The sequence below is a fragment of the Carcharhinus amblyrhynchos genome, chromosome 17 (genome assembly GCF_965287045.1).
Source record: "Carcharhinus amblyrhynchos chromosome 17, sCarAmb.v2.hapA, whole genome shotgun sequence".
Classification (NCBI taxonomy): Eukaryota; Metazoa; Chordata; class Chondrichthyes; order Carcharhiniformes; family Carcharhinidae; genus Carcharhinus; species Carcharhinus amblyrhynchos.
The window spans coordinates 22,914,001-22,939,083 of NC_137340.1; the positions used below are offsets into that span (position 1 = coordinate 22,914,001).

The 25,083-nt window shown below is 39.4% G+C and overlaps 1 protein-coding gene across 2 annotated transcripts; it reads left to right on the plus strand.

Moving 5' to 3' along the window:
- Positions 1-268: 268 nt before the first annotated feature.
- On the plus strand, positions 269-23,715 carry LOC145354381 (uncharacterized). Of its 2 annotated transcripts, none has more exons than XM_080205609.1 (4): positions 269-465; positions 15,202-15,372; positions 18,007-18,072; positions 22,140-23,715. In XM_080205609.1, the coding sequence occupies exons 1-4, from the start codon at positions 388-390 to the stop codon at positions 22,164-22,166; spliced, it is 342 nt and encodes a 113-aa protein (XP_080061735.1). In that variant the 5' UTR covers positions 269-387; the 3' UTR covers positions 22,167-23,715. The 2 variants fall into 2 exon arrangements, with proteins under 2 accessions (XP_080061735.1, XP_080061736.1); XM_080205610.1 differs by lacking the exon at positions 22,140-23,715 and adding an exon at positions 19,763-19,845.
- Positions 23,716-25,083: the final 1,368 nt, after the last annotated feature.

The following is a 25,083-nucleotide window of genomic DNA, read 5'->3' on the forward strand; positions in this document are numbered from 1 at the left end:
AACGGGGGAGGGAGCCGAGCGCAGCCGAGAGGGTAGCCGAACTGGGGGCTGCCCGAGAGGGAAGCCGAACCGAGGGCCGCCCGAGAGGGGAGCCGAGCGCGGCCGAGAGGAGAGCCGAGCTCAACCGAGAGGAGAGCCGAGCTCAACTGAATCGAGAGCGACCTGAGCCGAACGGAGGGCGGCCCGAGAGGGGAGCCGAACCGAGAGAGGAGTCGAGCGCAGCCGAATCGAGGGTGGCCCGAGGGGGAAGCCGAGCCGAGCCGAACCGAGCCGAAGGTGGCCCCGAGTGGGAAGCCGAGCCAAGTGCGACCGAGACCGGCGGCCTTACAGTTGGCGGTACAGTCGTGGGGAAGTTGAGGCGGGAGCGGGTTGCTGTCTCGCTGCGTTATGTCTATGGATTACATGGTCACGGTGCAAAAGCGTCGCATGAGCCAGGAAGCGGCTGTGTGGGAACAGGCGGATAATGTGAGTCTACAACACAACTTTAGCGCAATATTATAATGAATGGAGTGAGTATAAAACCGAGCGAAGGAAAGGAAGCGTCTGTGGGTGTTGCTGGAAGGTTCTGTGGAGAATATGCATTTTAATTAATAGGTGATCGATGAAACAAATTAGTTTTGACTCCTGTGGTTCTGGTGTAAGTTCAAACAGATCTCGCAGATGTAGTTACCACTTATTCACCACTGGACAACGACCTTTAAAAACTTTTGCTGACATTGATCCTGGAGATTGTATTTATAGATCGCACTGAATAGTGTAATATCCTGCAGGGTGAGATAAACTTTACAGGTGAGTTCCTGAGATCCAGATAACAATGTCCTGTTAATCATTGACTGTTGTTTCTGACTGAAAAACTTGCAGAGATCCTACAGAGTTTACCTTCACGCCTTGCAGTTCCTAAACTTAAGAAGCTTAGATTCTGTACTTGGGCTTTTGGTGACTGTTTAAAGTTGTAAAAGTTCACATTATTGTCACCAGAGGGCTTGCATTAACACTGTAATGAAGTTACTGTGAAAAACCCCTAGTCGTCACACTCCGGTGCCTTTTCGGCTGCACTGAGGGAGAATTTAGCACGGATAATGCACCTAACCAGCACATCTTTAGGAGGAAACTGAAGCGCCTGGAGGAAATGCATCCAGACATGTCCAGAATGAGAAAATTCTGGCTGTTTTGAGGGCTGATCTGTTGCTAAAATCTAATCGCCTTTTGCATTTAACACTAACCAAATGTGGTTGTTTGTTTTCACACTCTCTCGGACAGTAGGAACCAGCCAGTTCCAACTGCACTGTTTAATTTGGTAACTAGTTAGAACTGGTGAGCAAAGGGGCAGCTTTTAGGTCCTTCCTTTTCCTAATGTATGGAGTAAATAATTTGGTTTCTGCAGAGACCTTATCACTGATGAATGAGGGAAATTCAGTTGAATTGTAAATGCTGGAAAATGTCAGCAGGTCTGATTGACTCTGTTCTTTCTCCACAGATGCTATGAGAGAATAGAGACAATTCAGCGTTAGCACCTGTGGAGAGAGAATAGAGCCAATGTTTTGTTTGGCTCTAATTCTCTCGTTTTGAGTTGATTTTCCAGCATGTCTGTTTTTGTTTCAGATTCCAGTATTTTTGAGTTGATTTGAACGGGGCTGGGGTAGAGGGGTACCGGTGTTTCAAATAACTAGGGGTTGTAGAAAAGTCTCTGGACTAAAGTGTGTGTGTGTGTGTCTGCCTAACACGTGCATTAGACTGGGACTTTTTTCTCTGGAGCGTAGGAGGCTGAGGGGTGATCTTATAGAGATCTATAAAATAATGAGAGGCACAGATCAGCTAGATAGTCAATATCTTGAGTCTAAAACTAGAGGGCAAAGATTTAAGGTGAGAGGGGAGAGATACAAAAGTGTCCAGAGGGGCAATTTTTTTACACAGAGGGTGGTGAGTGTCTGAAACAAGCTGCCAGAGGTGGTAGTAGAGGCGGGTACAATGTTGTCTTTTAAAAAGCATTTAGATAGTTACATGGGTAAGATGGGTATAGAGGGATATGGGCAAATGCGGGCAATTGGGAATGGCTTAGGGGTTAAAAAAAGGGACAGCATGGACAATTTAGGCCGAAGGGCCTGTTTCCAAGCTGTAAACCTCTATGACTCTATGTGCAGGATTACAATGCATGATGCACATATGCTGTCACTGGGGTCCCTTCAAAATCTGAATACCAGCATCAATCCACAAGTATGGAATCCAGTGGCAAGTCTGGAAGGTTTCTGACCAGTGGAGAGTTTGACAACAGGAATTGAGGGAACAAGGCTCATGATGCACTTAATGTCTGGCTAAGTGTGCTAAAGGCTGGTGCTTTGACATTAAAATCCTGAGTTGGGGGCTGCAGGACTGGAGTGGGAGACAAAGACAGTGGCCCTAAATCGGATGTTAATGTCTCCACATTGGAGGTCAGCTCAGGGCTTCATCTCAAAGGTAGTGATGGAGGCAGGATCATAGAATTCTACAGTGTAGAAGGAGATCATTCAGCCCATTGAGTCTGAACTGACCACAATCCCACCCAGGCCCTATCCCCATTACCCCTGGCATTTATCTTAGCTACTCCCCCTGAACCAAGGGGCGATTTAGCATGGCCAGTCCACCTAACCCACACGTCTTTGGACTGTGGGAGGAAACTGGAGCACTTGGACGAAACCCTTGCAGACGAGGGGAGAATGTGCAAACTCCACACACAGTAATCCAGCTGGGAATTGAACCCGGGTCCCTGGTGCTGTGAGGCGGCAGTGCTTGCCACTGTGCTGCCCCTGTGGATTGTGGTGTCTGTCCTGGTTGACTTGATAGCTGACACTTGACACCACTGGGGCTATGGAGAGCAGAAATAGGTCAACTGGTATATAAGATTTTGCAGGAGCAAGTTGGACAGGCAAATAGCTTTAGCCATGTGTGGTAGGACCACAGCTGGAAGTGAATCTGATTGCAGAACCAGCAAAGAGGGAAGGGACCTTGTAGTATTATGCCTCTTAAATTATTCTACTGTTGCTCCTCTTATGCTAAAGCACGAACTTGCATGACAGACAAAGAACAGATACTGAAACTAAAGTCTAATACAACTTATTCTTTATTAGTAATCTTTAACCCTTTGATGAGCACACAATTGACACAATACTCTTAAATAGTTTCCATTACATCATAACCTTATGACTAGGATTTAAACACTACCTGTGCATGATGAACTGGCTAGGTTCACTCGGGCCTTCTCTAAGTTCCAAACTCAGGGTCCTTGCTTTGAGATGGTGGGCCTTGAGTCCTTGCTGCTGATGCTTCCGATGTCCCCTTTTTATGTGTTTTCTCCAGCCTTCCAGGATGTTTGATGACATGTCCCTTGTTCAAGACTCTCACAATTCTGAGCGCATTTATCCAAGGGTCATGTAGGAAGGAGACATCCATTTCCATTGTTCTTTTAATCAGTCTTATTTTATGACCGCTGTGACTACCAAAGTCCAATGACTCTTAACACCACATGTGCTTGCTCAGCAGTCTAGTTTTTACTTCTTCCTTTCATGGTTAACTGTCTTGCTATTTTTGGTGAAGTTAGCATAATCTCTCCTCATGCTTGCAGGCTTCTAGTTAGTCATGGGGCCACAGTTACCCATAAGTCCAGTTTGGTGGTGAAAGACAAGGATCAAGATAGGGTCTTCATGTGGTATAGGAGCTGATCCAATTCCCATATTGCCTTCTCTGCTACTGAGTTCTTGGATGTCCCAAGCTCAGTGGTAATGTACTGTTCCTGAAACAGCTTGTCTCCTAACAGGGTGGAAAAACCAAGAGGCAGGATCAGCCTCTATGACAATTAACGGACCATTCAGTACACAGCTGGAGAAGAACATCCATTAAGGTTTCTTGTTGGTCCCCCATCAACTTCATCTAAGGCATGAAGACAAAAGCTTTCTTATGGATTTGGCCATGTAATAGTGCTCTTGATCTGGCAGAAATTGGTTATCTGGTTTGACTGCTTGTTTACAGAATGGTCAAGACACCTTATAGCGTACATAAAGGTGTGGAGTTACGGAGTCTGATTTTGTTAGGCAAAGGTGAAACAGTCTGATGATCCTAGAATGAAGAGGTGGTAGCGTGGAGAGCTTTGGCATCAGCAGCTGTGAGGATCTCATCTAACAGCAAATCCACAGTTGGGGGATTGCTGGCTTGGTGAGTACCAGGGTACAGGACCTTAGCACAGTGCCATACTTCTGCTTCACCTAAATGTGGTAGACTAAGGTGAATGAGTTGTAATCAGTTTTAGGACCACTGTGTTCTCCAGTGAGGGTGCCATCTCCTCATCATTGGTAGTGATGACTGACCCGCCTTTCAGCAAGAGGTTATCCACTGAGAAAGTAATCAGCAAGGGGTAGCATGGTGGCGCAGTGATTAGCACTTTTGCCTCACAGCACCAAGGATCTGGGTTCAATTCTAGCTTTGGATGACTGTGTGGAGTTTGCATGTTCTCCTTCTGTCTGCGTGGGTTTCCTCCAGGTGCTCCTGTTTTCTCCCACTGTCGAAAAATATGCAGGTTGAGTTGATTGGCCATGCTAAATTGCCTCTTAGTGTCCAAAGATGTGTAGGTTAGAAGGATAAGTGGGGTTAATGTTTGGAGTTACCTGGATAGGATGTAGGGTGGGCATGGGTAAGATGCTCTTTTGGAGAGTCAATGGGCAGAATGACCTCCTTCTGGACTGTAGAGCTTCTATTTTAAGAGATCTCACAGATGTTGATACGGGTACTTGTGCTTCTTGTCCGATGCAACCTGAAATCAGTCTGGCTGAAGAGGTGGGCACCAATGGCTTGCAAACCATAATGTGGGCAGTTCGTCACTTGCTTTGATAAAGCAGACCTAGATGTTTTGACAATGGAGTTGTGTGAAATAGCAGTGCAGTAATTCACTGTTTGCCTTAGTATCAGATGCAATTAGTTCATTATTTTCTTGTTGAGTGGGGGTGAGTGCTGGCAATGTCCTTTCAGCTGTCTGCCTGACTCCAATGAGAGAGTTATCCTTGGTTCTCCTCTTCCACATGAAACTGTCAGTGAGGAAGGGGGACAAAGTTGGGATCAAGTGTCAAAAGTGTAAATTATCAAATTAATTGATTTGTCTCAATCTTTCCTAAATGCCAATGCTTGGTGCCTGATGCATGACTCCCATAGCTGCCAGTATTGTGGATTAAATCCAAGTCAAAATTCAAGCATTAATGCAAAAATCTCCAATTTACTTAGAGGGACGCAGGAATGTTCCAATGCTGTCACCATGACAGTAGGATTCAGACTGGCACAGACACAGGATCACAATGCAAACAGTCTTAAGGTGAAAATGTCAACCTTTAATGCAGCCAAAATAACAGTACAAAGTGGTGTTTGTTGCATTCGTGAGGGCCCCCAGCCACCAGAGGGCAATACCTATAGTAGCACTCCCTGGGGTCATAGTTCTCTCGGAAGCGTAACGCACTTGCCTGTGTCCAATTGCCATCTGTTAAGACATAACAGCAGCCACTGTCCAATCAACTCCCGTGCTTGTTCTATGGCTGTGCATCCTGTTACTTGCTGCTCCCACTGTCCTTAGCCTGATAGAGTTAGCCCTTTTAACCATTAGACTTTGCTAGTGTCTTCATTTTTCTGATGCCTTTTTGAATACGCTACAGACTACAGGTTTATAAGGCTAATTCTTAGGATGAAGGTATTGTCTTTATGAAGAAAGATTGAGTAAATTGGGTTTCAACTCATTGAAGTTCAGAAGAATGTGAGGTGAAACTTAAAGATTCTGAGGAGCTTGTCAGGTGTCATGAACATGAGAGAGACAAGCGAAAAATGCTGATCTGTAAGCAAGTTTTTGAATTCGTTTTTAAAAATAGCCAGTAGTGTGTTTTTCAAATTCTTCATTTTTGTGATCCAATTTATTAATAATTCACAGCAAACTTAAGTTAGGATTAATTCAAGTTTATTTCGCATTCAAAAACCTGGGGCAGGAGTAACATCCCACTCAAACACACACAGTAAAGGGAGGATAGAAAAAAAATGGAGTTTTAAAGTACAAGAACCACATAAACATTATTCATGATTTTCAGAGTTCAATGAGAATTCTTTTATGTAGGTGCTTGAATTCAGCTAGCTGAAGACAGTATTTGTTGTATTTACTTTTCAGTTTGTGCTGACAGTAAGATGAATGGGATATGCAGAGATTGGGTCGGTCTCTTGGTGGTAGTAGATCTTTTCCAGCAGAAACGGGTTTTGAGATACAAACCTTTTCTTCCTTGGTTGAGGAGGGGGTTTACTGGTATCTTGGTGGCTTTCCAGTTGAATGTTAAAACAGCACGCTGCCTTTCTGTTCTCAATGGCATATTAGAATTTCAAAATGGTCACCTGTCATGTGACCTCATCCGCAGTTACTTCAAAAGCTGGAATTGGCTTTGGTGTCAGGATTGATAATATCCCCATCATTAGTTGTTGCAAAATGTTGAGGATCTGTGTTTGGGAAGCCATTGACTAGGCAGACCCACTGACTCTGCTCGCAAAGGAAGCTTATCAAATGCAAATTTGTCATGTCAGCTACAACTCTCACCAACTTTTACAGATGCACCATAGAAAGCATTCTTTCTGGTTGTATCATAGCTTGGAATGGCTCCCTCTCTTCCCAAGACCGTAAAAAACTACAAAAGGTCGTGAATGTAGCCCAATCTATCATGCAACCAGCCTCCCATCCATTGACTCTGTCTACACTTCCGATGCCTCGGCAAAGCAGCCAGCATAATTAAGGATCCCATGTACCCAGACATTCTCTCTTCCACTTTCTTCCTTCAGGAAAAAGATAAAGGTCTGAGGTCACTTAGCATCCGATCAAGAATAGCTTTTTCCCTGCTGCTGTCAGGCTTTTGAATGGACTTACCTTGTGTTAAGCTGATCTTTCTCTACACCCTACTTATGACTGTAACACTACATTCTGCACTCTCTCGTTTCCTTCTCTGTGAACGGTATGTTTCATCTGTATAGCGCACAAGAACCAATACTTGTTGCTATGTTAATGCATGTGACAATAATACATCAAATCAAATCAAATGCCATCACCTTTTGAGCTGGCTCCATACAGTCCAAGGTCTGATATTACTCTATTAGCAGCTGTCTGGACATAATGAGATTGGATGTGTGAGTCTTTTCTGAATACAAGGGTTTGTACAATGCGCTGAGAGATTCCAGAAGCTGAAAGAAAAATGATACTGTTCTTCAGATTGGAGGAAGGAGTTTTTCAGGAGTCGGTACTAGGACTACTGATTGAGGTTGAGACTGTAAAGCTAAGAGGAGACTTGATAGAGATATTTGAGAACCTGAATGGTATATCTACAGGAAATGGTGAGAAACCGTTCCCACTAAAGAGAGCATCAAGAACTAGAGAGCACAGACTCAACATAATTGGCAAAAGGAGTAAAAGTGATGTGAGGAAAAATTTTAGTCCAGAATTAACTTCTTGAAAGGTGGTCGAGGCGGATTTGATCGGGAATTGGATTGCTATCCGAAATGGATGAATGTGCAGGTTACAGGGATATGGGAGGAGAGTGGAATTGAGTAGAATATTCTTTCAGAGAGCCAGTGTAGACTCAGTGGGTTGAATGGCCTTCTGCACAGTAAACGTTCTGCAATTCTGTGGGTTTCTCTCTCTCTCTTTCAATCCACTTCCCATCCCACAGAATCTGAATTATTTCCAGTTGCAGTTTCCATTTGATAATTCTGTTCTCTGATCAAATATTCAATATAGAAAAGTGGGATGAAAATATATGTTCTGCTCATGAGGTGGAAATGTGTTAAAATGGGAGAGGAAAATACTCTTTCACAAAGGATGTTTAAAAAAAAATTAAATGCTAAAAATTTAAGACGTTGACCTGTGTGTTTCCAGCATTTCGTACGTGATCTTAAAGAGAAAAATGGGTTAACGTTTTAGATGTAAATCCTTGGTCAAAACAGGAAGATAAGTAACCTCTGTAAATGGGGGTGAAGGAATGAGTAGCTAAAAGTTGAAGAGACAGATAAGCTGACTTCTATCACAAAGAAATGGTTGGAATGCATTCATGAAAAAGCTGGGAAGAGTTGTAAAACTGCTAGATAATATGCAAGGACATCTCAGGCGATTCAGAAGTCCTCAGATCAATGTGAAACTTGTTTTTTAACTCCTGCTATTTGTAGAAACAGGAAATTTAATTGTTTCTTTGAGATGGACCTAAGTAATAATTTGTCATTTCCCTAAATTAAACGGGAGCTGTATATTTGTTTTTAAAAATGGAGAAGTTTGCTCATTGCCCAAATCATTGACTTACTCAACTACTTGCAATATGGAGCAATATAGCTAGGAATATTGCAGTTTCTGCTCCAATGTTTTATGGTCTTGTGGGTTATGAGGATAAGGCAGGAAAGTGGAGTTGAGGATTGTCACATCAGTCATGATCTCATTGAAAGTTGGAGCAGACGCGATGGGCTGAATGGCTTGTTTCTGTATTATATGGTTAGAGAATTTTTTTTTACTTGTTTTGTATTCTGAGATAAGTGACTTTGTAGCTAGCATATATTTGTAAGCTATGACATTTGCCACAAATTGAGAAGATTGTATCTTTTTTTAAAGAAAAATATTTAATTCCTGTAGTGACAGGGTCAAAGCTGAGAATAATTCTAGTCAGAGTTTATTAACAGAGAAAACCTTTATTCCTATTGTGGAAAAAAAATCAAAACTTTAAACTGAATGCAAACACTTCTGTGGATTGAGTGCCCTCTTGTGGTAACTTTGATGTCTTTCTTTCTCACTCCATGGAGAGAGAGACACATTATGTATAAATTTTTATCCAACCATGGCCTCTGGTTATAGATGCAGGAGGTGAATAAATCATTTGTGTTAGTCAGTAGAGAATGAAAATAATTTGTTGCACGCTTGACCACTGCTTTGTTTATTATTCTATGCCTAAAATTTTTAAAAACAATTCCACAAAAGTTTTTAAATTATAAGTGCATCAAAAGTGAATCTTATTTGGGGGGTGAAGGATGCACTCACACTGGAATTAGTGTAACTGGCTGGGAAACATATTGGGAGACTCAATGTAAGTTTTTTTTAGCAGAAAAGAGGGAAAGAAGCGGGGGTGGGATTTTCTGGCCACGCTCATCCCGAAACCTTTCCATAGTCTGCCTGTCGCCCGCTACTATTCCCATTGCAAATGGAACAGGAAAATTTGCCCCAGGATGTTTGTTGAAAAGGCTGGAATACTACAGCATGATCATGATGTGTTGCAACACATCGTGATCCTGCTATAGTAAGTCAAACAACGTGCCTTATTCAGGGTTTAGTTTGCAGTCCCTTGGAAAAACTGGGATAAGGAACAAGAGGGGGGCAGGAGCTGTCCAATTGCAACCCTGCTGCTGAACTTAAAGAAGTTGTAGTGCTATATTCCCTTTTCTAATAGTGCACTGTAATATGTAAAATTTCATTCAAGAGGAGAAATATAGGATTGAATGAAAAGAACAAGCTCAAATATTCAGTCAAAATTGCCTTGGTGGCAATTTTCCAAGACTTCATGGTAAACAAATCAAAGTGGAAGTGTAAGTTACTAGGGCTATAGTATCATTAATATCTGTGACAATCTGTAAGTAGAAGTTAAAGCATTTACCATTGAAACCAGGAAATGTGATCCGAAGGCTGTAAGCTAAAGAGGTTGTAGCATTAAAAGGATACATTAACATAAAATTGGAAATGAATGAATGAACAAACAGTGGAGTTGCCTCCCCACGTTGTTCATGGAAACTGTCCTGCTTTATTTTTAGAACATTGTTTGGGAAAATCAAATTCAACTGGAGAACTATAAATCAATTAGTTAATGGCAAGACTGACCGCCAGCAACTTTTGAAAAAGTACAGAAGTGTCTGAAAATTCACTGTGCTCAATGACAGGAGTTGAAGTCTAACTCAAAATTAAGCCAGTCAGTAAGCCAAAATGTATGAAAGCCACAACAGTACCATACGCCATCAGTCCAAAAGCCTGAGAAAAACTAGAAAGACTAGTCCAAAAAGGAGTCATTGAACCAGTTACTACAAGTGATTGGGCTATACTAATTGTGCCTATACTAAAATCTAATGGCTCAGAAAGGATGCATGGTGATATCAAGATGACGATTAACCTGGAATTGTGCAGTGATCAATATCCACTGCCGCTGATTGAAGACTTATTTGCTGAACTATCTAGAGGCCAGAAATCAGTAAAATAGATCTATCAAAAGTATATTTGCAAATAAACATGGCTGTAAGTTGACACACACAGGTTTGGTTTGAAACAGGAGACTGCCATTCAGGATAACCTCTGCACCTGCTCTATTCCAGTGGTCCATGGATCAAATGCTGAGTGGGCAAAATGGTGTACAGTGTTATTAGGATATTATCACAGGTTCTAGTGAACTAGAGCACTTGAAGAACTTGTAAGCTACATTGGAATGTCTGCGACTTTTTCAAGACATCTTAAATTACTTCAGTCACATCATTGACAAAGATGGCTTGCATAAGGAACCGAAAAAGATGATAGCAGTTTTAGAAACACCACATCCTCAAAATGTGACGGAACTTGAGATCATTTCTAAGATTGATCAACCGTTTCAAATTTAGCAATGCTATTGGAGCCATTGCACACTTTGCTATGTGTCAAACAGGCATAGCTCTGAGCAGACAAATGTGAAAGAGCTTACAAAGACATAAAAGAAGTCTTAAGGAAGGCATATTTACTGGTCCATTTCAATCCCAAATTGAAGTTGCAACTTGCTTGCAATACATTGCTGTATGGGGTAGGCAAAGTTGTTTTGCACGTAAATTTCTCGGGAGAAGAGCGACTGATAACCTTTGCTTCATGAACATTTTTACTAGTGCAGAAACAAATTATACTCAACTAGAAAAACAAGGTTTGAGTTTAATATTTAATGTAAAAGGATTTCATCCCGACCATTAAGGGTGTTACTTTACACTTTTGACAGACCACAGACCCTTGATGACAATTTCTATTCCTTGGTCTTTGATATCGTTGGCACATACCTATAATATTAAATATCGTTAACTGGACAGAAGAGGCAAATGTTGAAGCTTTGTCAAGATTGTTGTTACAAATCGAGCAAGAACCTGATGAAAACATAGAAATTAGAAGCAGGAGTAGGCCATTTGGCCCTTTGAGCCTGCTCTGCCATTCATCTAGATCATGGCTGATCATTGAATTCAGTATCCTGATCCCTGATATCCCTTGATTTCTTTAGCCCCCAAGGACAATATCTAATTTCTTCTTAAAGTCAGATAAAATTTTGGACTCAACGACGTTATGTGTTATTATGTGGTAGTGAATTCCACACGTTCACTACTGTCTGGGTGAAAGAAGTTCTCCTTATCTCAGTTCTGAAGTTTGCCTCAGTTCTTTTTATCCTTGAATTACGACCTGGTTCTGGACTCCCTCATCATTGGGAACATTCTTTTTGAATCTACTGTGTCTAAACCTGTTAGAATTTTATAAGTTTTTATGAGATCCGGTCTCTCTTTGTTAACATTGTATATTTCTCAAGTGGTTAGTGTACCGGTGACTTAATCTCAAGTTCAGAGACATACCAGAATCAATCCAGTTATGGATATGGTCCTAAAAGGAACAATGATGTAAAAGCACACAAATCTATCTGCTTATGTCACTACAGATCACGTGACATTGTACCAAAAGAGATGTAACCACTTTAAATACATAACAGCAAGTGACATGAATGTCACACAAGTGCCAGACAATGACTCTCCAACAAGAGAGAATCCAACAATCTCCCTTTTGACACCGAGTGGCATATTGCCATTGCTTAATCCTCCACTATCAACATCCTGGGAGCTGCCAATGACCAGAAACTTAACTGGAGTCAACATATAAATACTATGGCTACAAGGGCAGATCAGAAACTGGGAATTCTGCATCAAGTAACTCTTCTCTTGACTACCCAAAGCTTGTCAACAATCTAGAAGACACTAGTTGGGTGAGTGATGGAATATTCTTCACTTGACTTCATGAGCACGGCTCAAGTAGTTCACATCCAGGACACAGCAACCTGCTTTATTGACATCCCATCCACCATCTTCAACATCCATTCCCTCCATCATCAATGTACAGTGGCAGCAGTGTATACCATCTACAAGGTGTATTGCAATAACTCACTGTGGCTCTTTAACAGCATTTTCCAAAACCCATGGCCTCTATCACATAGTGTTCCATGCATCAGCCATCCTTGTTCCTCTATCACCACCAAGTTCCCCTCCAAATAGATCACCATTCCTTCCTTTTTGCTGGGTCAAAATCCAGAAACTTGCTCCCAAACAGCCCGCTGGGTGTACCAACACTGCAGCAGTTCAAGAAGACAGCTCACCCTATCCGGTGATATCACATCCCGTGAAGGAATTTTTTTTTAAAACTAAAGGAATCTGGCTGTCTTATTTCTTGCACTGAACAATAAACATTTTAAATATATTTCAAATTGGCAAAATTGCCTCCCTTTTTAAACTAAAATTCTGATAACCAACCAACTCAGTAAGGACAAAGAGAGGAGTCCGTTTATCCCTGCTAACCAGACCATAACATTGGTCATTGCCCGCCCACGAATATTGCTTGTCACTTATTACCTGAATGTTGTCCAGGTCTTGTTGCATATAGCTAATTTGCTTCAGTATCTCATAAGTCACAGGTGGTACTAAACACTGTGCAATCATCGCTGGACATCCTCACTTCTGACCCACTGAAGGGAAAATCATTGTTGAACATCTGAAGAAGTTGGGGCAAGGACACTTAGGAACTTCTGTAGCAATAGCCTGGGGCTGTGATGACTGACCTTCAACTGCAAACATTTTTCTTTGTGCTGTGTGACACTAACCAGTTGCCTGATTGCAATTTCATTAGGTTTCCTTGGTGCCACCCTTGGTAAAATGCTGGCTTGATTTCATGGACTTTGTCCTCATCAAACCTCTGGAATTCAGCTTCAACTAAGGTTTAGCTCTTTATCTATGCATTGTGCATTATTATTAACATGCAATAATACAATTTGCATTGCCACCTTTAGATCAGTATAATAATTTGTGTGCGTCTTCAGGCGAAACGAAGGATTTGCTTATCACTAAGGAAGCTTCTAACTGACAGAATTAAATATATTCAATATATGTTAAATATATAAGTCTCCTGATATTTGAGATAAATAATTTTCATATGTCATAAGGTTTCCAATTGCCCCAGAAGACCCATTTACGTGTGTAATCTCTAGCCAAATCATTATTGCTATTACTGCAGTCGGTAATGATGTAACACAAATTATATAGTATCAGAATTGATGAATTATCATGTCTAGTTTTAGTATTGTTCCTTGGAGCCTTTTGTCAATACATTGCAAAAGCATTAACTTCATCCAGTGTAGTAATACGAAACACCAGATATCATCATGTGGGTTATTAGAAGTTATTGGTACCAGTATTCTATTGAATTTAAAAGGGGCCTTTTTTTCTAATATTTGAAACAGCTTCAGGATCTTTAGTACTCTCTAGACAACTGGAAGATGGCACCAACATTATTAGCATTTAATCCAGCCATTCTGTGTCTAGCTGAAAGATGCAATATAATTTTGTGTTTTTCAGTGTGTGTATTTTAGCTGCGATAATGATTTCCAATGACCTGAGTTCATTAGACCTATTTCACTGATATGCTTAAGCAGTGAATATATTATCTAAAACTGGGTTTGTATTGAAGTTCTACCTACTTTTAAAAAAAAATTCATGGGGATATGGTCATTGATAATTATTTTTAATTTTCCTGAAAATATGACGGTGAGCGGCTGTCCTGAATTCAGTGGAGTGAAAGACAGTTTCAAAGGACACATAGATTGGACAGGGTAAGAAAGGATTATTTCCTTTCCTAAAAGGCATGAAGAACTACAGTGGATAGGGTTTTATGATAATCTGATAACTTCATGGTCACCATTATGATACTTTCTTTTTATTCCAGATTATTTAAATTCCACAGCCTCTGTGGAGGTATTTGAATCCAGACTATTAATCCAGTGATATAACCACATGCGGCTATGCTCCCATTATTTTCAGTAGTATTAATTCTACTATCATGGTCTTAACTGCTACATGATTTTCGCAGTAACTGAATATTTTGCTGTTATGCTTTGGACTAACAAACTGAGTGGAGTGGGGGAGAGGAATATCAATCTCTCTTGATACCCAATTTTTCTATTGTCCAGCATGTTTATTCACGCATTGGTGGAGGCAAGTGTCACTAAGGTGTAATATGTTTGAGAATGCTGAAGTTTGAGGTGCCAGGTGTTTATGCAAGCATCAGCTGGAGTCTTCAGGGGAGAGAAGACAAGTTGAGAGAAAATTTTTTTTAACAAGTGCATTCCAAGTCAAAGTTTGTTTTATATTTGTAACCTCAAATTTGCATGTTAACTTTGAGCTATTTCTAATATCCTGTTTTCAAACTGGGGACCTGAAATTATGCTGTGTTTTACCCAACATGTAAGTAACCAACATCCTCACCTGAAATTCCTGTCTCCACCATTTCAGCCAAGTCAAGATTGTCAAAATATCAATCCAAAAAGTAAATCTTGCATCATAAAATTGACGGCGGTACCAGCATGAACTTGCATTTAGTGAAGAGTAGAACACTGTCTTGATTCTCAGAACTGTACTTTGTTAATGCATGATTTCACATTAAGAGTACTGCATTTTCCATTAATTATAGTTTGAGAGATTTTCTTGGCCTACTTTTCTTGGCCCTATTTTGGGGTGGCGTGCTGGTTAGCGCGGCTGCCTCACAGCACCAGGGACCTAGGTCCAACTCCAGCCATGGGTCACTGTCTGTGTGGAGCTTACACATTCTCCCTGTGTCTGCATGGGTTTCCTCCAGGTGCTTTCTTTCCCTCCCACAGTCCAAAGATGTGCATGTTGGGTTGATTGGCCCTTAGTGTTAGGGGCACTAGCAGGGTAAATACATGGGGTTACAGGTATGGGGCCTGGGTGGAATTGTTGTCAATGCAGGCTGGATAGGTCAAATGGCCACCTTTTGTAGAGATTCTATGATTCGGTACGTTTTACAGAAAATTGCTATTAGAAAGCTCACGTTTGTATTCACATATATAACTGATATACACTTTTCAATTTCAGAAACGGTTTTGCCAAGGACTAGATGGTAGCTTTCCAGTTGAGAATGATGTAGCATATACACAGCTAAACTGGAGCTCCATGGATCATTGGAATCTGCCAAAACATGTTGATTCTACAGGACTGATGGATAAAACAATTTCAGTCCCGAATGTGGACAAGTTGACTTTTGTGGTATGGAGCAATTTTTATTTTTACAGTTCGTATCTACTTGGGGGTTTGCTATTTGGAAAATGAAATATCTTATAAAGGATATCATTGCTTTCGAGATTGGAAATGCTTTGTCATTCTACCATATGCTTATTTTCAATTAATTTTTGATTGCTCAAACAGCATTATATAAAAACATAAATCAATAATCAATGAAGCATTTTTTTGAATACTTCTTGACAGGGAATATTCAACAGCTTCAAGCATTCCTAAGTTGCCGCTAGGATTAAAGCAAAGCGTAATGATGGATGCAAAGAGCTTTGTGTTGTGTTGACTATCTTGTACAATTTTTAGATTTTTGATCATCCAAACCTAATCTCTGCTTGGAGAACTTTTTATGTTGTACATGATACCAGGATGAAGTTGCAGTCTTCCCAATAATCATGGGAGCAAGTTGAGGTGCTGATTAAAGGATGTTGCGCAATATTGAAGTATATTGACATAAGTATTTTCTTGTAGCTATTGTTTCGCTCCTGTTTTACTATATAACCTTTGACATGTGATAGTTGTTTCATCTCAATTGTTTCACTCCAAAAATCTTAAAAGCAAGGATGTCTAACTACAGGTGTACAGAGCCTTGGTGAGGCCACACCTAGACTAATGCGTGCAGTTTTGGTCTCCTTAGCTGAGAAACGATATACTTGTCATAGAGGGAATGCAGTGAAGGTTCACCAGACTGATTCCTGTGGATTGTCTATGAAGAGAGATTGGATCGGCTGGGCCTGAATTCTCTGAAATGTAGAAGCATGAGAGAGGGTCAGTTTGAAATGTGTAAAATTTTGACAGGACTAGATGCAGGGATGTTGTTTCCTCTGGCATCCAGGTATAGAGGAATTTTCTTATGAGGTAAGGTTTAGTTGGTTGGACCTGTACTCATTAGTGTTCTGAAGAATAAGGGGTGCCCTTATTGAGGCAGATAGGATTCTCAAACTTTGACAGAGATGATGCTGAGAGGTTGTTTCCTCTTGTGGGACAGTCTAAAACTGGAGGGCATAATCTCAGAGTAATGGTTCATCCATTTGAGACTGAGGTAAGGAGGAGTTTCTTCTCTCAGAGAAGTGAATCTGTGGAATTCTTACTGCAGAGAGCAATTGAGGCTAGGTCATTAAGAATGTTGAGACAGACAGCTTTTTAATCGGTATAGGAATTGAGGGTAATGAGGATAAGGTGGGAAAGTGGAATTGAAGACTCTCAGGTTAGCCATGATGTCATTGAATGGCAGAGCAGACACAATGTCCCGAATGGCCTGTGTATTATCATCTTGTATTCTATGATGTCTAGAACAAGGGGCCACAGTTTCAGTCTCATTTAGGCCTGAGATGAGGAGAAATTTTTTCACTCGTTGAGAGTGGTGAACCTATGGAATTCTCTCCATACAAGGCTGTGGAGGCCCAGTCACTGAATATATTTTAGAATAAATAGAAGCAAATTCTAACAATTTAAATTATGAATTTTGTTGGAACAAATATTGTTGCAGTCTAGTTATGTTTTTATGCATTTATCACCTGAGACAAACACACTGTACCACATTTATAATATTTGCAATTTTTCCTCTTCATTTCAGATTTTTCATTTGAGGATAGAAACAGAATTTATTGGGAATGCAAACCATTTAGTATGCTGCAATAATGTTGCACTTTGCCTGTGGGAAAATGAAGGCTATGTTTATGGCCCTGTACAATGCATGGCTATCATCCAAAATGTCTTGTAATGATGGTAACCCTGTTACTGAGATACATTCTTAGCTTTGCCTCCTTTCCTCAGGAAGAGTGATGAGCCTTGCATCTTGCAAACAAGCCGCCTTTTACTAGATTCATGCATCTAAACAACTGACTAATTTGGGAAATGTGCATGCCTAATGTATTCCCATGGAATGAGCTGTTTCTGTCCTTCAGATTGCAAACAATAGTTTAGTTTTTCTCCTTCGTGAAAGAAAAATATCAACAGTAGGTCTTTTGACATGCTCAGAAATGACAGATGAGCCAGGAAATGCAGGTCTACTCCTGAAATGATAATCAGTCTGCTTTGTAGACTGGTGAAACTTGCATATTTCCAGTGTTTTCTGTTTTTGTCTTTCCTACTGGGGACTATTAATCTAAAAGAAAAGGTGTATCTTTCTCTTCTTCCCATAATTAAAAAGATATAGGATAATTTTCACCCTCTTAATGTGGGTAGTAAACAAGTGAAGTCAATCACACATCTGCTAATGAACGTGACTCGTATTTATTTCCAATTGTTTCATTGGCTTATTGAGTGGAGACCATTTCCCAGCCAAGGAGATAGTAGGCATCTGTCCCTAATATTCTCATTTCCCTCACTCTTTCTATTTAGCATCCATTTTCTCCTGCAGAAAATTAGTTTATTTAGTTCAGCTCCATGATAGCACAACCATATCACTCTATAATAACAGTATGTTGGTGCACTAATGTATAAGGAACCATTTATACGCTTTCTTCATAATATATCTGTCCATGTACAGTCTTCCAGGTAATTAGTGATCTTTTTACAAAGTACCCCAAAAAGTTATTAATGATTATTGTTGAAAAGTTGATGTTATCTTACTACATTTAATATTTACATTAGCATTTCTTTTCAAAGATGCAACAAAACCAGGAACAAGTGGGCACATCAAAGCCTTGTCTCCGATGTTTGGCGGGTGAATCTGTAAGTATTTTTTTATTTCTGAAGAACTACTGAACCCATAAATATCTTGGCCATAATTCTCAGGCAGTTCTCTGCTGCAGGCGAGTTTGGAGAACCTGGCCCCTGTCGTTATTATTGGAAGATAGAATACCTGAATGAAGATTGAAACTGATCATCAAATATCAAATATTTTCTTTAAGTTAATCATCAATTTAATGAAATGGTATTGAAACTTCATTTTAAAAGGTCAAGAAAATCTTTTGGGATGGATAGTCAAGGCTATCCCACTATGCACTGAGGTAGCTACTCAATTTCATTGGGTCAGCTTATTTAAATGACTGATATAGCTCTTAGCATAGCTTTAGCCTTCATTGGCAGCTAAGAAACAGAAAGAATAAGTGCAGATTTAAAGGTAGATGGGGGAATATATTGTTCATCTAATGCTTCACAAATTTAAATATTGTCAGCTTTTGTTGGGGTAAAGGAGAGAACTGCCTGGAACAATTTAAAATGAGGGGGAGCTCTCAGAGCAGTGTAGCTTATCCTTGTTTATTATTGGAAAAGTGGATGTGCTGCTACATGAGTTGGGAATGAAGAGGATTAACCTGTTGGATGATGCTGTCCCACAATGCCAGAGGATGGTGTTGCACTTTGCCTGTGGGAAAATGAAGGCTATGTTTATAACCCCATACAATGCATGGCTATCATCCAAAATGCCTTGTAATGTTGGTAACCCTGTTACTGAGATATATCCTTAGCTTTGCCTCCTTTTCACAGGAAGAGTAATGAGCCATGCATCTTGCAAACAAGCCTTCTCTTACTAGCTTCATGATTCTAAACAACTGACTTATTTGGGAAATGTACATGCCTAATGTGTTTCCATGGAATGAGCTGTTTCTGTCTTACAGATTGCCTGCAGGCTGACATCTAAACAATAGTTTAGTTTTTCTCCTTTGTGAAAGAAAAATATCAACAGTGGGTCTTTTGACATATTCAGAAATGACAGATGAGCCAGGAAATGCAGATCTTGCATAAGGATGGTTACGTCTCATTGCCCCTGCATTTGTTATCCTCTCATAAACCTGTTTTCCTCATGCAGTGTTTTTGAGATTCCAAGAGGAACTCCCATCATCAGCACCTTATTTTGCTACAAATTGAAATGTAGGAACTAGTAGCAACATCTCTTTTTTATTTATCAATGGAAATGACATGCTCTTTCAGAACACAATTAATGGAGGGGAAGGATAAGAGTAAGGAAGCCTCCCTGGAGTAGTGAACCTGAGCCTGCAGAACAAGTCTAAATGTAGTGCGTTATCAAATCTACAAAGTGCATCGGAAGCCTACTGGATTCCCTAGTCATTTCTAAAACCCATCTTATCTAAATTTAAATGTGTAAAGAACAATGAGGTTACTCTCACTGAACTCGAAGCATTTAAATTTTTAATTGTTGTAAGAGAACTCTACCATTGTGAGATACCAGACATGTAATAATGGGAGATGGTTATTGTTGTTAGAGGCATTGAACTCTGCCTTGAGACCATAAAGAAAGAACTTCAGAGTGTCTTTAAAGTCTTTATGATGTGCTTTATGCAGCCAATTACGTGTTTTTGAAGTGTAGCCACTGTTATAATGTTGGAAACCTGATTTGTTAGCACACTGCAAGCTCCCTCAAGCAACAATTAAATAAATGATCAAATCATCTGTTTTACAGGTGTCATTTGAAGAATAAATTTTTGACAGAATACTGGGAAAACCAATATGCTTTTCTGAGTGCTACAGGATTTTTAATGTCCCCATAAGAGGACAGAGACTTTCATTTTAGTTCTTGGTGCTGCATTGAGGTGTGTGCCTAGATTTTGTGATCAAATTGCTGAAACTATAACCTTCTGACCCTGAAGTTGAGCCAAAGCTAACATATTATTATAGCAGTTCCTCGAGGCAATGTCCTTGATCTAACTATCTTCAGCTGCTTCATTTTCTACTAGTTGGAATCATACATACCAGGTAAAAAGAAAGATAGTTGTGGTTGTTGGAGGTCAATCTCAGCTCTAGGAGTTCCTCCGGAAAGTGTCCTAGGCCTAACCATCTCCAGTTGCTTCATCAATGAACTACCTTCCATCATAAGGTCAGACGTGAGGAGTTTGCCGAGGTCCCCACATTGCCCAGCACCATTCATGACTCTTCTGATTGCTTTTTAATCATTGCAATTTCCAGTGCAAATATGCATAGAAAACCTATGGACAAATGTAACTAATGAATGGTTCACACCCTTAATATGTGATGGAGAGCAAGAACCTGGGCATTAACCTCCAACAATAGAATTTTCACAATAGTGTGAGTAAGTTGGAGCATATTATTTGCTTAATAGATTTTTTTATCTGTGTCTTTTTTTTAATGTTCTTTGCCAATTATATCAATTAAAGTGCATTTGTCACTTTTTTTTGTTTTCCTGAAGACACAGACTCCTTGCTTAGGTGTTGGATTTAAGCCCCCAGTTGACCAATTTTACCTGACCAAAGGAAACTTTGCAGCCAAATCAGATACTGTCCAATCTGATAGCTACATACTTGCACATTCCTAGCAGACATTTGCTTGATAGTAATCTGGCAATGTATGGATGCCAAGCCCAACAATCAGCGCAAATCAGGGTGAAAACTTTGAACCCGATTGACTCATATATTCATTGGATAATGAATATATGATAATGGTAAGGAAAATCATAAATGCCAGTTTATTTAACATAATGTTTTGAAAATATTTAAATGAACATGTTGAAAGTTGCAACTACATTTGGGTAATACAATAATCCTTACTATTTACTGAAGTGATTATGTAACCTGATCTTGGAGTAGAGCTTAAACCCGCAATCTTCCATGAAAGGCAAAATTAACATTTCATAACTTTACAACTAAATTATGTTTAAAAAAAAAGCTATTGCATTTGTGATGGTTGGTTTATAAAGTTCTAACATAATACTTGTTACCCCTCTCTGCTGTGCTTTTGTCTTTTAAAACACTCTTTTAAAAAAACTACTTCTTTGACCAAGCTTTTGGTCATCTGACCTAATTTTATGTGCCTCTGTGTCATAGTCATACACATTTAATGTGATAGTTGCTCCTATCACATTAAAGGTGCTACTTAAAGTAATGTTTAAAGTTAATTATTTCATAACTCCCTTTTTGAGGAGGGGCCAAAAATTAAAGGTGTTATTTTATCACATCTTCAAAGTCCTTTACAATTAATGACCTTTATAACAATGTTATAAAGACAGATATGGCAAGCAAATTCCCATATATAAAAATAAATGCAAGGATATTTGATGTGTTTTGGTCTGTTGGCTGAAGGAAGTGCATTAGGACACTTGTTCTTCCATGGATGCCATAAATTATTTTTAGTTCTTTTGAGCAAACCTTAGTTTAATATTTCATATGGATGACAGTATTTCCTTAGTTATTTACGAAAGTGATTATGTAACCTGAATAGAGCTTAAACCCACACCCTTCCACAAGGCAGGAATGCTCAAAACTGAGCCAAGTTGACATGTAAATGCATCTGTAAAGATGGAACTCAATACTGTTCAGAACTTCAGAATGTCCCAAAGTACTTTTCAATTTTTGAAGTAGAGTCATTTTGTAATGTAGGAAATACAGCAATCAATTTAGATTGTCCCACAAAGCATTGCAATTAACAGTCAGAACATGGGTGGAATTTCCTGAGGGAACATAAGTAGAAAGTTACAGCTAAAATTATGCTGTTCTTGTGCACATTTTGGAACTAACAATTTACTGCTAATGTTTCTGAAATGTCACTAGCATAAGCCGCAATGTAAAATTCAACAGAAGTGTAAACAACCAGGATCCAATGAAAGTATGAAATTGACACTATACATTTTTCTAAGTGTTGGCCATGCCCAGAAAGCATGGCTATCTTTTTCCAATTGTGGTTGCTAACATGTCAAGCAAAAGTTGAAAAATTGTTATGTGTATTTTTTACATTGAGTGCTGTTTGTTTCAAAGGAAAAGCATGCTTGTTTTGCCAGTGATACTGTTGAATTTTATAAATTATTTGTGAATTTGTTTCTGTTTCAGGGTCATATTAATCATATGATTGGCTAAAAGAAAATAAATAACCATCACGTAAAACTGAAGAGCTTTTAGTGCCATTATGAAGATTCTACAAGAGAAGTCCAAATTGCATAATAATTTTATATTATATGTCACTGATTTCAAGCTTGGCCTACATTCACCTAATGAAAACAGCTGGCATTCTTGCCTTTTTTTACTTGAATTCTTTAATAAATAATATTTGTTATTGTACTGAACACAGAACATTTGTTTTCTAGTCAGAGGAATTTAAACAATTATAAAGTAGGGTTTTTTCCACCATGATACATTTCTGAAAGGTTATAACTTTTAAATAAATGGTGATAACATTAGTGTTACGGTATAGAATTGAAGTCTATGTACTGTTTACTAAAATAGTTAAATCACTTATTTTCATTTAGGAATTTTTGTAAGAAAAAAGCCTTCATTTTCTTATTGAAAAAAATGTTTATTGCCATGTTAGTTTTAAATAATGTAAATTAATTGTTTTTTTTCTGCATTTTTCACATTTTATGTGCCAGAAGATAACTTAGTGCAGGATTTCATTTACAAACTACAGATTGTTACTGCTCTTTTTTCTTTTCCTTCATTTTTGTTTAATGAAGAAGGTAGCTAATGCTGGTGTACAATCCATGGGTTCTGGCAATCCATTCAAGTGCCATTCTTCATTTGTAAACCAAGGTAGTGTGTTTCAGCAAGTTGAACAGCCATTACAGCGGAAGTTGATTATGACCACACATTGACCTTCCAGTAGGATGGCAAGCTCAGAAGTGCAAAAGACATTTTTCTGACATTTTTCTCCCCTGTTGGATGGATGTTTGACATGCAACAAAATCTGGTGAAGTCTGAATTGCTGCCCTAACTAACCCTAACTCTAAATCATCTTTAGAGTAAACCATTTTGTTTCCTCCCATTCCTGTTGATCTTGAACTTGGGAGGATACACCAGCAAACTCTTGGAGGTCTCAGCCAGTGTCACATCAGAACATTTGCTCAGGCTTTTGTGTTCTGATTTATAAATGGAGATAGGTTGGTGGGAAGGAGACTGCTTCTCCCTTTATAGAGGAGAAATTTTTCTGTTTTTTGTCTTCAATAGTCTGGCTCAACTGGCAGGCACCAGTATCATCACTTTGTGATAGTTTATATTTAATGTGTTCATACTTTTTTTAACAATAGGAAAAAAGATTGAAAATTAGATGTCAATTGAATATGTATTTGTATTTTTAAAAATACTCCTCAGCAGGAAGCTGTACACTGAATGTTTACTTCATATCATGTTTAAAAAATATCTGCAAAACTTTTGTATCACTTCCGCAAAGGATTGTAATTTGAAACAGTTTATTGTGCAAAATTCTGTATGATTTTTACAAAATCTTATCCTGAAACAAATGTCCCTGGCGTGTGATTTTTGGTATCGTGAAAGGAAAGTCTTGCACAGATTGCAGTAGGAATTGAGTTGGTACTGTTGAAATCATTTTTATCTACTGTTTACTGTTGTATTTAACTGATATTTGCTTTCTAGGCTCTTTTTAGGTTTAACTAAAATTTGAGCTAAAATAAAATGGGTGCTGTAATTTAAGGTGTAATGCTCATTTGTCATATCAAATCAACTAACAATTTTCTGCTGAGATCCCAGCAGATACACTGGACAAGTCAGATCCCAGAGTGCAACCTGGGTTGATGGATCTTAACATTTACTTTAAATCACAGAGGGCAGTTTGCTGAAAATATTCACAGAATTCTGCTACTGTATTTTTAACAATTTATTAAAACAAGAAAAATGAATGATATTAGACTAGACAAAAACATCAGCGAGATCTCAATGCAAACACCAATAAATGAGCCAAATCACACTACTCCTTCACTCCAACTCTCCCTTTACATATTCATACAAATTTGTAAAGATAACATAATTTACAATATCTGTCTTGTACTCTACTGTTCAGGCTAACTATGTGGTACATCTGAACTAATAGATGAACTGTTGTCAAACACACTACACTCTAAAGTAAATGGCAGGTGCGATCAAAGCAGATTCTATAGATTTCTCAACAAGTCCCCAAAGACTTCTTACATCATGAGCCAATTGGTCTCTCTGACACTTTGCTTCTCACTAGCACTTCCAACCTCCACATTCGAAGAACTCGCCTTGGCATTCTCGGACATTTTCAATAAGCATCCATCTCCAAGATTTAAGTTTAGCTTTCGCTGTTCCTGGATCCACACGTACATTTCAGCTTCACCTTTTGGCCCATATTCAGATTTTCAGCCATGCAGAGCAGAACACCACTGTTCCAAAAGGTACCTTTTTCCTTGCAGCCCACAACATGGAGTTACCGACCTTCAGCTCCCTCCTCCGATCTTTCCACTCCTCCCAAAACTACTTCGGTCCAAGTCTGCTCCCATCAGCTCTGTCTCATTAACTCAGAACCAATTGCTCTGCTCCTTACTTTTAACTTTACTTAACTTTACTTTCAGATTCCTGTCCCTTAACTATGACTTCCTCCTGGGATCTCTTGCTGTCCCACTTCCTGATTTAGAACCATTTTCTTGGCTTGGGATTTTATCCATATCCTGCTCTCATGTCCTGCCACATGGGCATCTTCTTTGGAATGGCACTCCTCTCAGGTCACCTGACCTTTCATGCTGTTTCGCTTTTTTTCTTATGCACAGGGCATGCTTCCTGAAGTAACAGAGAAGAATTGCGCCTGTGGCCATTCCACTTCCAGTGCATGTGTGGCCATTCTCCAGTCTGAACACAAATCCTGAGGCCTGCTGGGAACTGGAGATTCCCTGCCTTTGAACTCTGATTTATTATGAAGGTTTTTTTTCAGAAAAAGAATTCCGTTGGGGTTCATCACATTTACTTATTCTCAAGATTCTCTTTCCCACCTGCTTCTCTTAAACATCAGTAATTAAGAGGGCAAGGG

Excerpts from the sequence above, each read along its gene's own strand:
- LOC145354381 (XM_080205609.1), top strand. The coding sequence starts at position 388 with ATGTCTATGGATTACATGGTCACGGTGCAAAAGCGTCGCATGAGCCAG. Across the intron at positions 466-15,201 it reads TGTGGGAACAGGCGGATAAT|AAACGGTTTTGCCAAGGACT; the intron begins GTGAGTCTACAA and ends TTTCAATTTCAG. Across the intron at positions 15,373-18,006 it reads TGGACAAGTTGACTTTTGTG|ATGCAACAAAACCAGGAACA; the intron begins GTATGGAGCAAT and ends TTCTTTTCAAAG.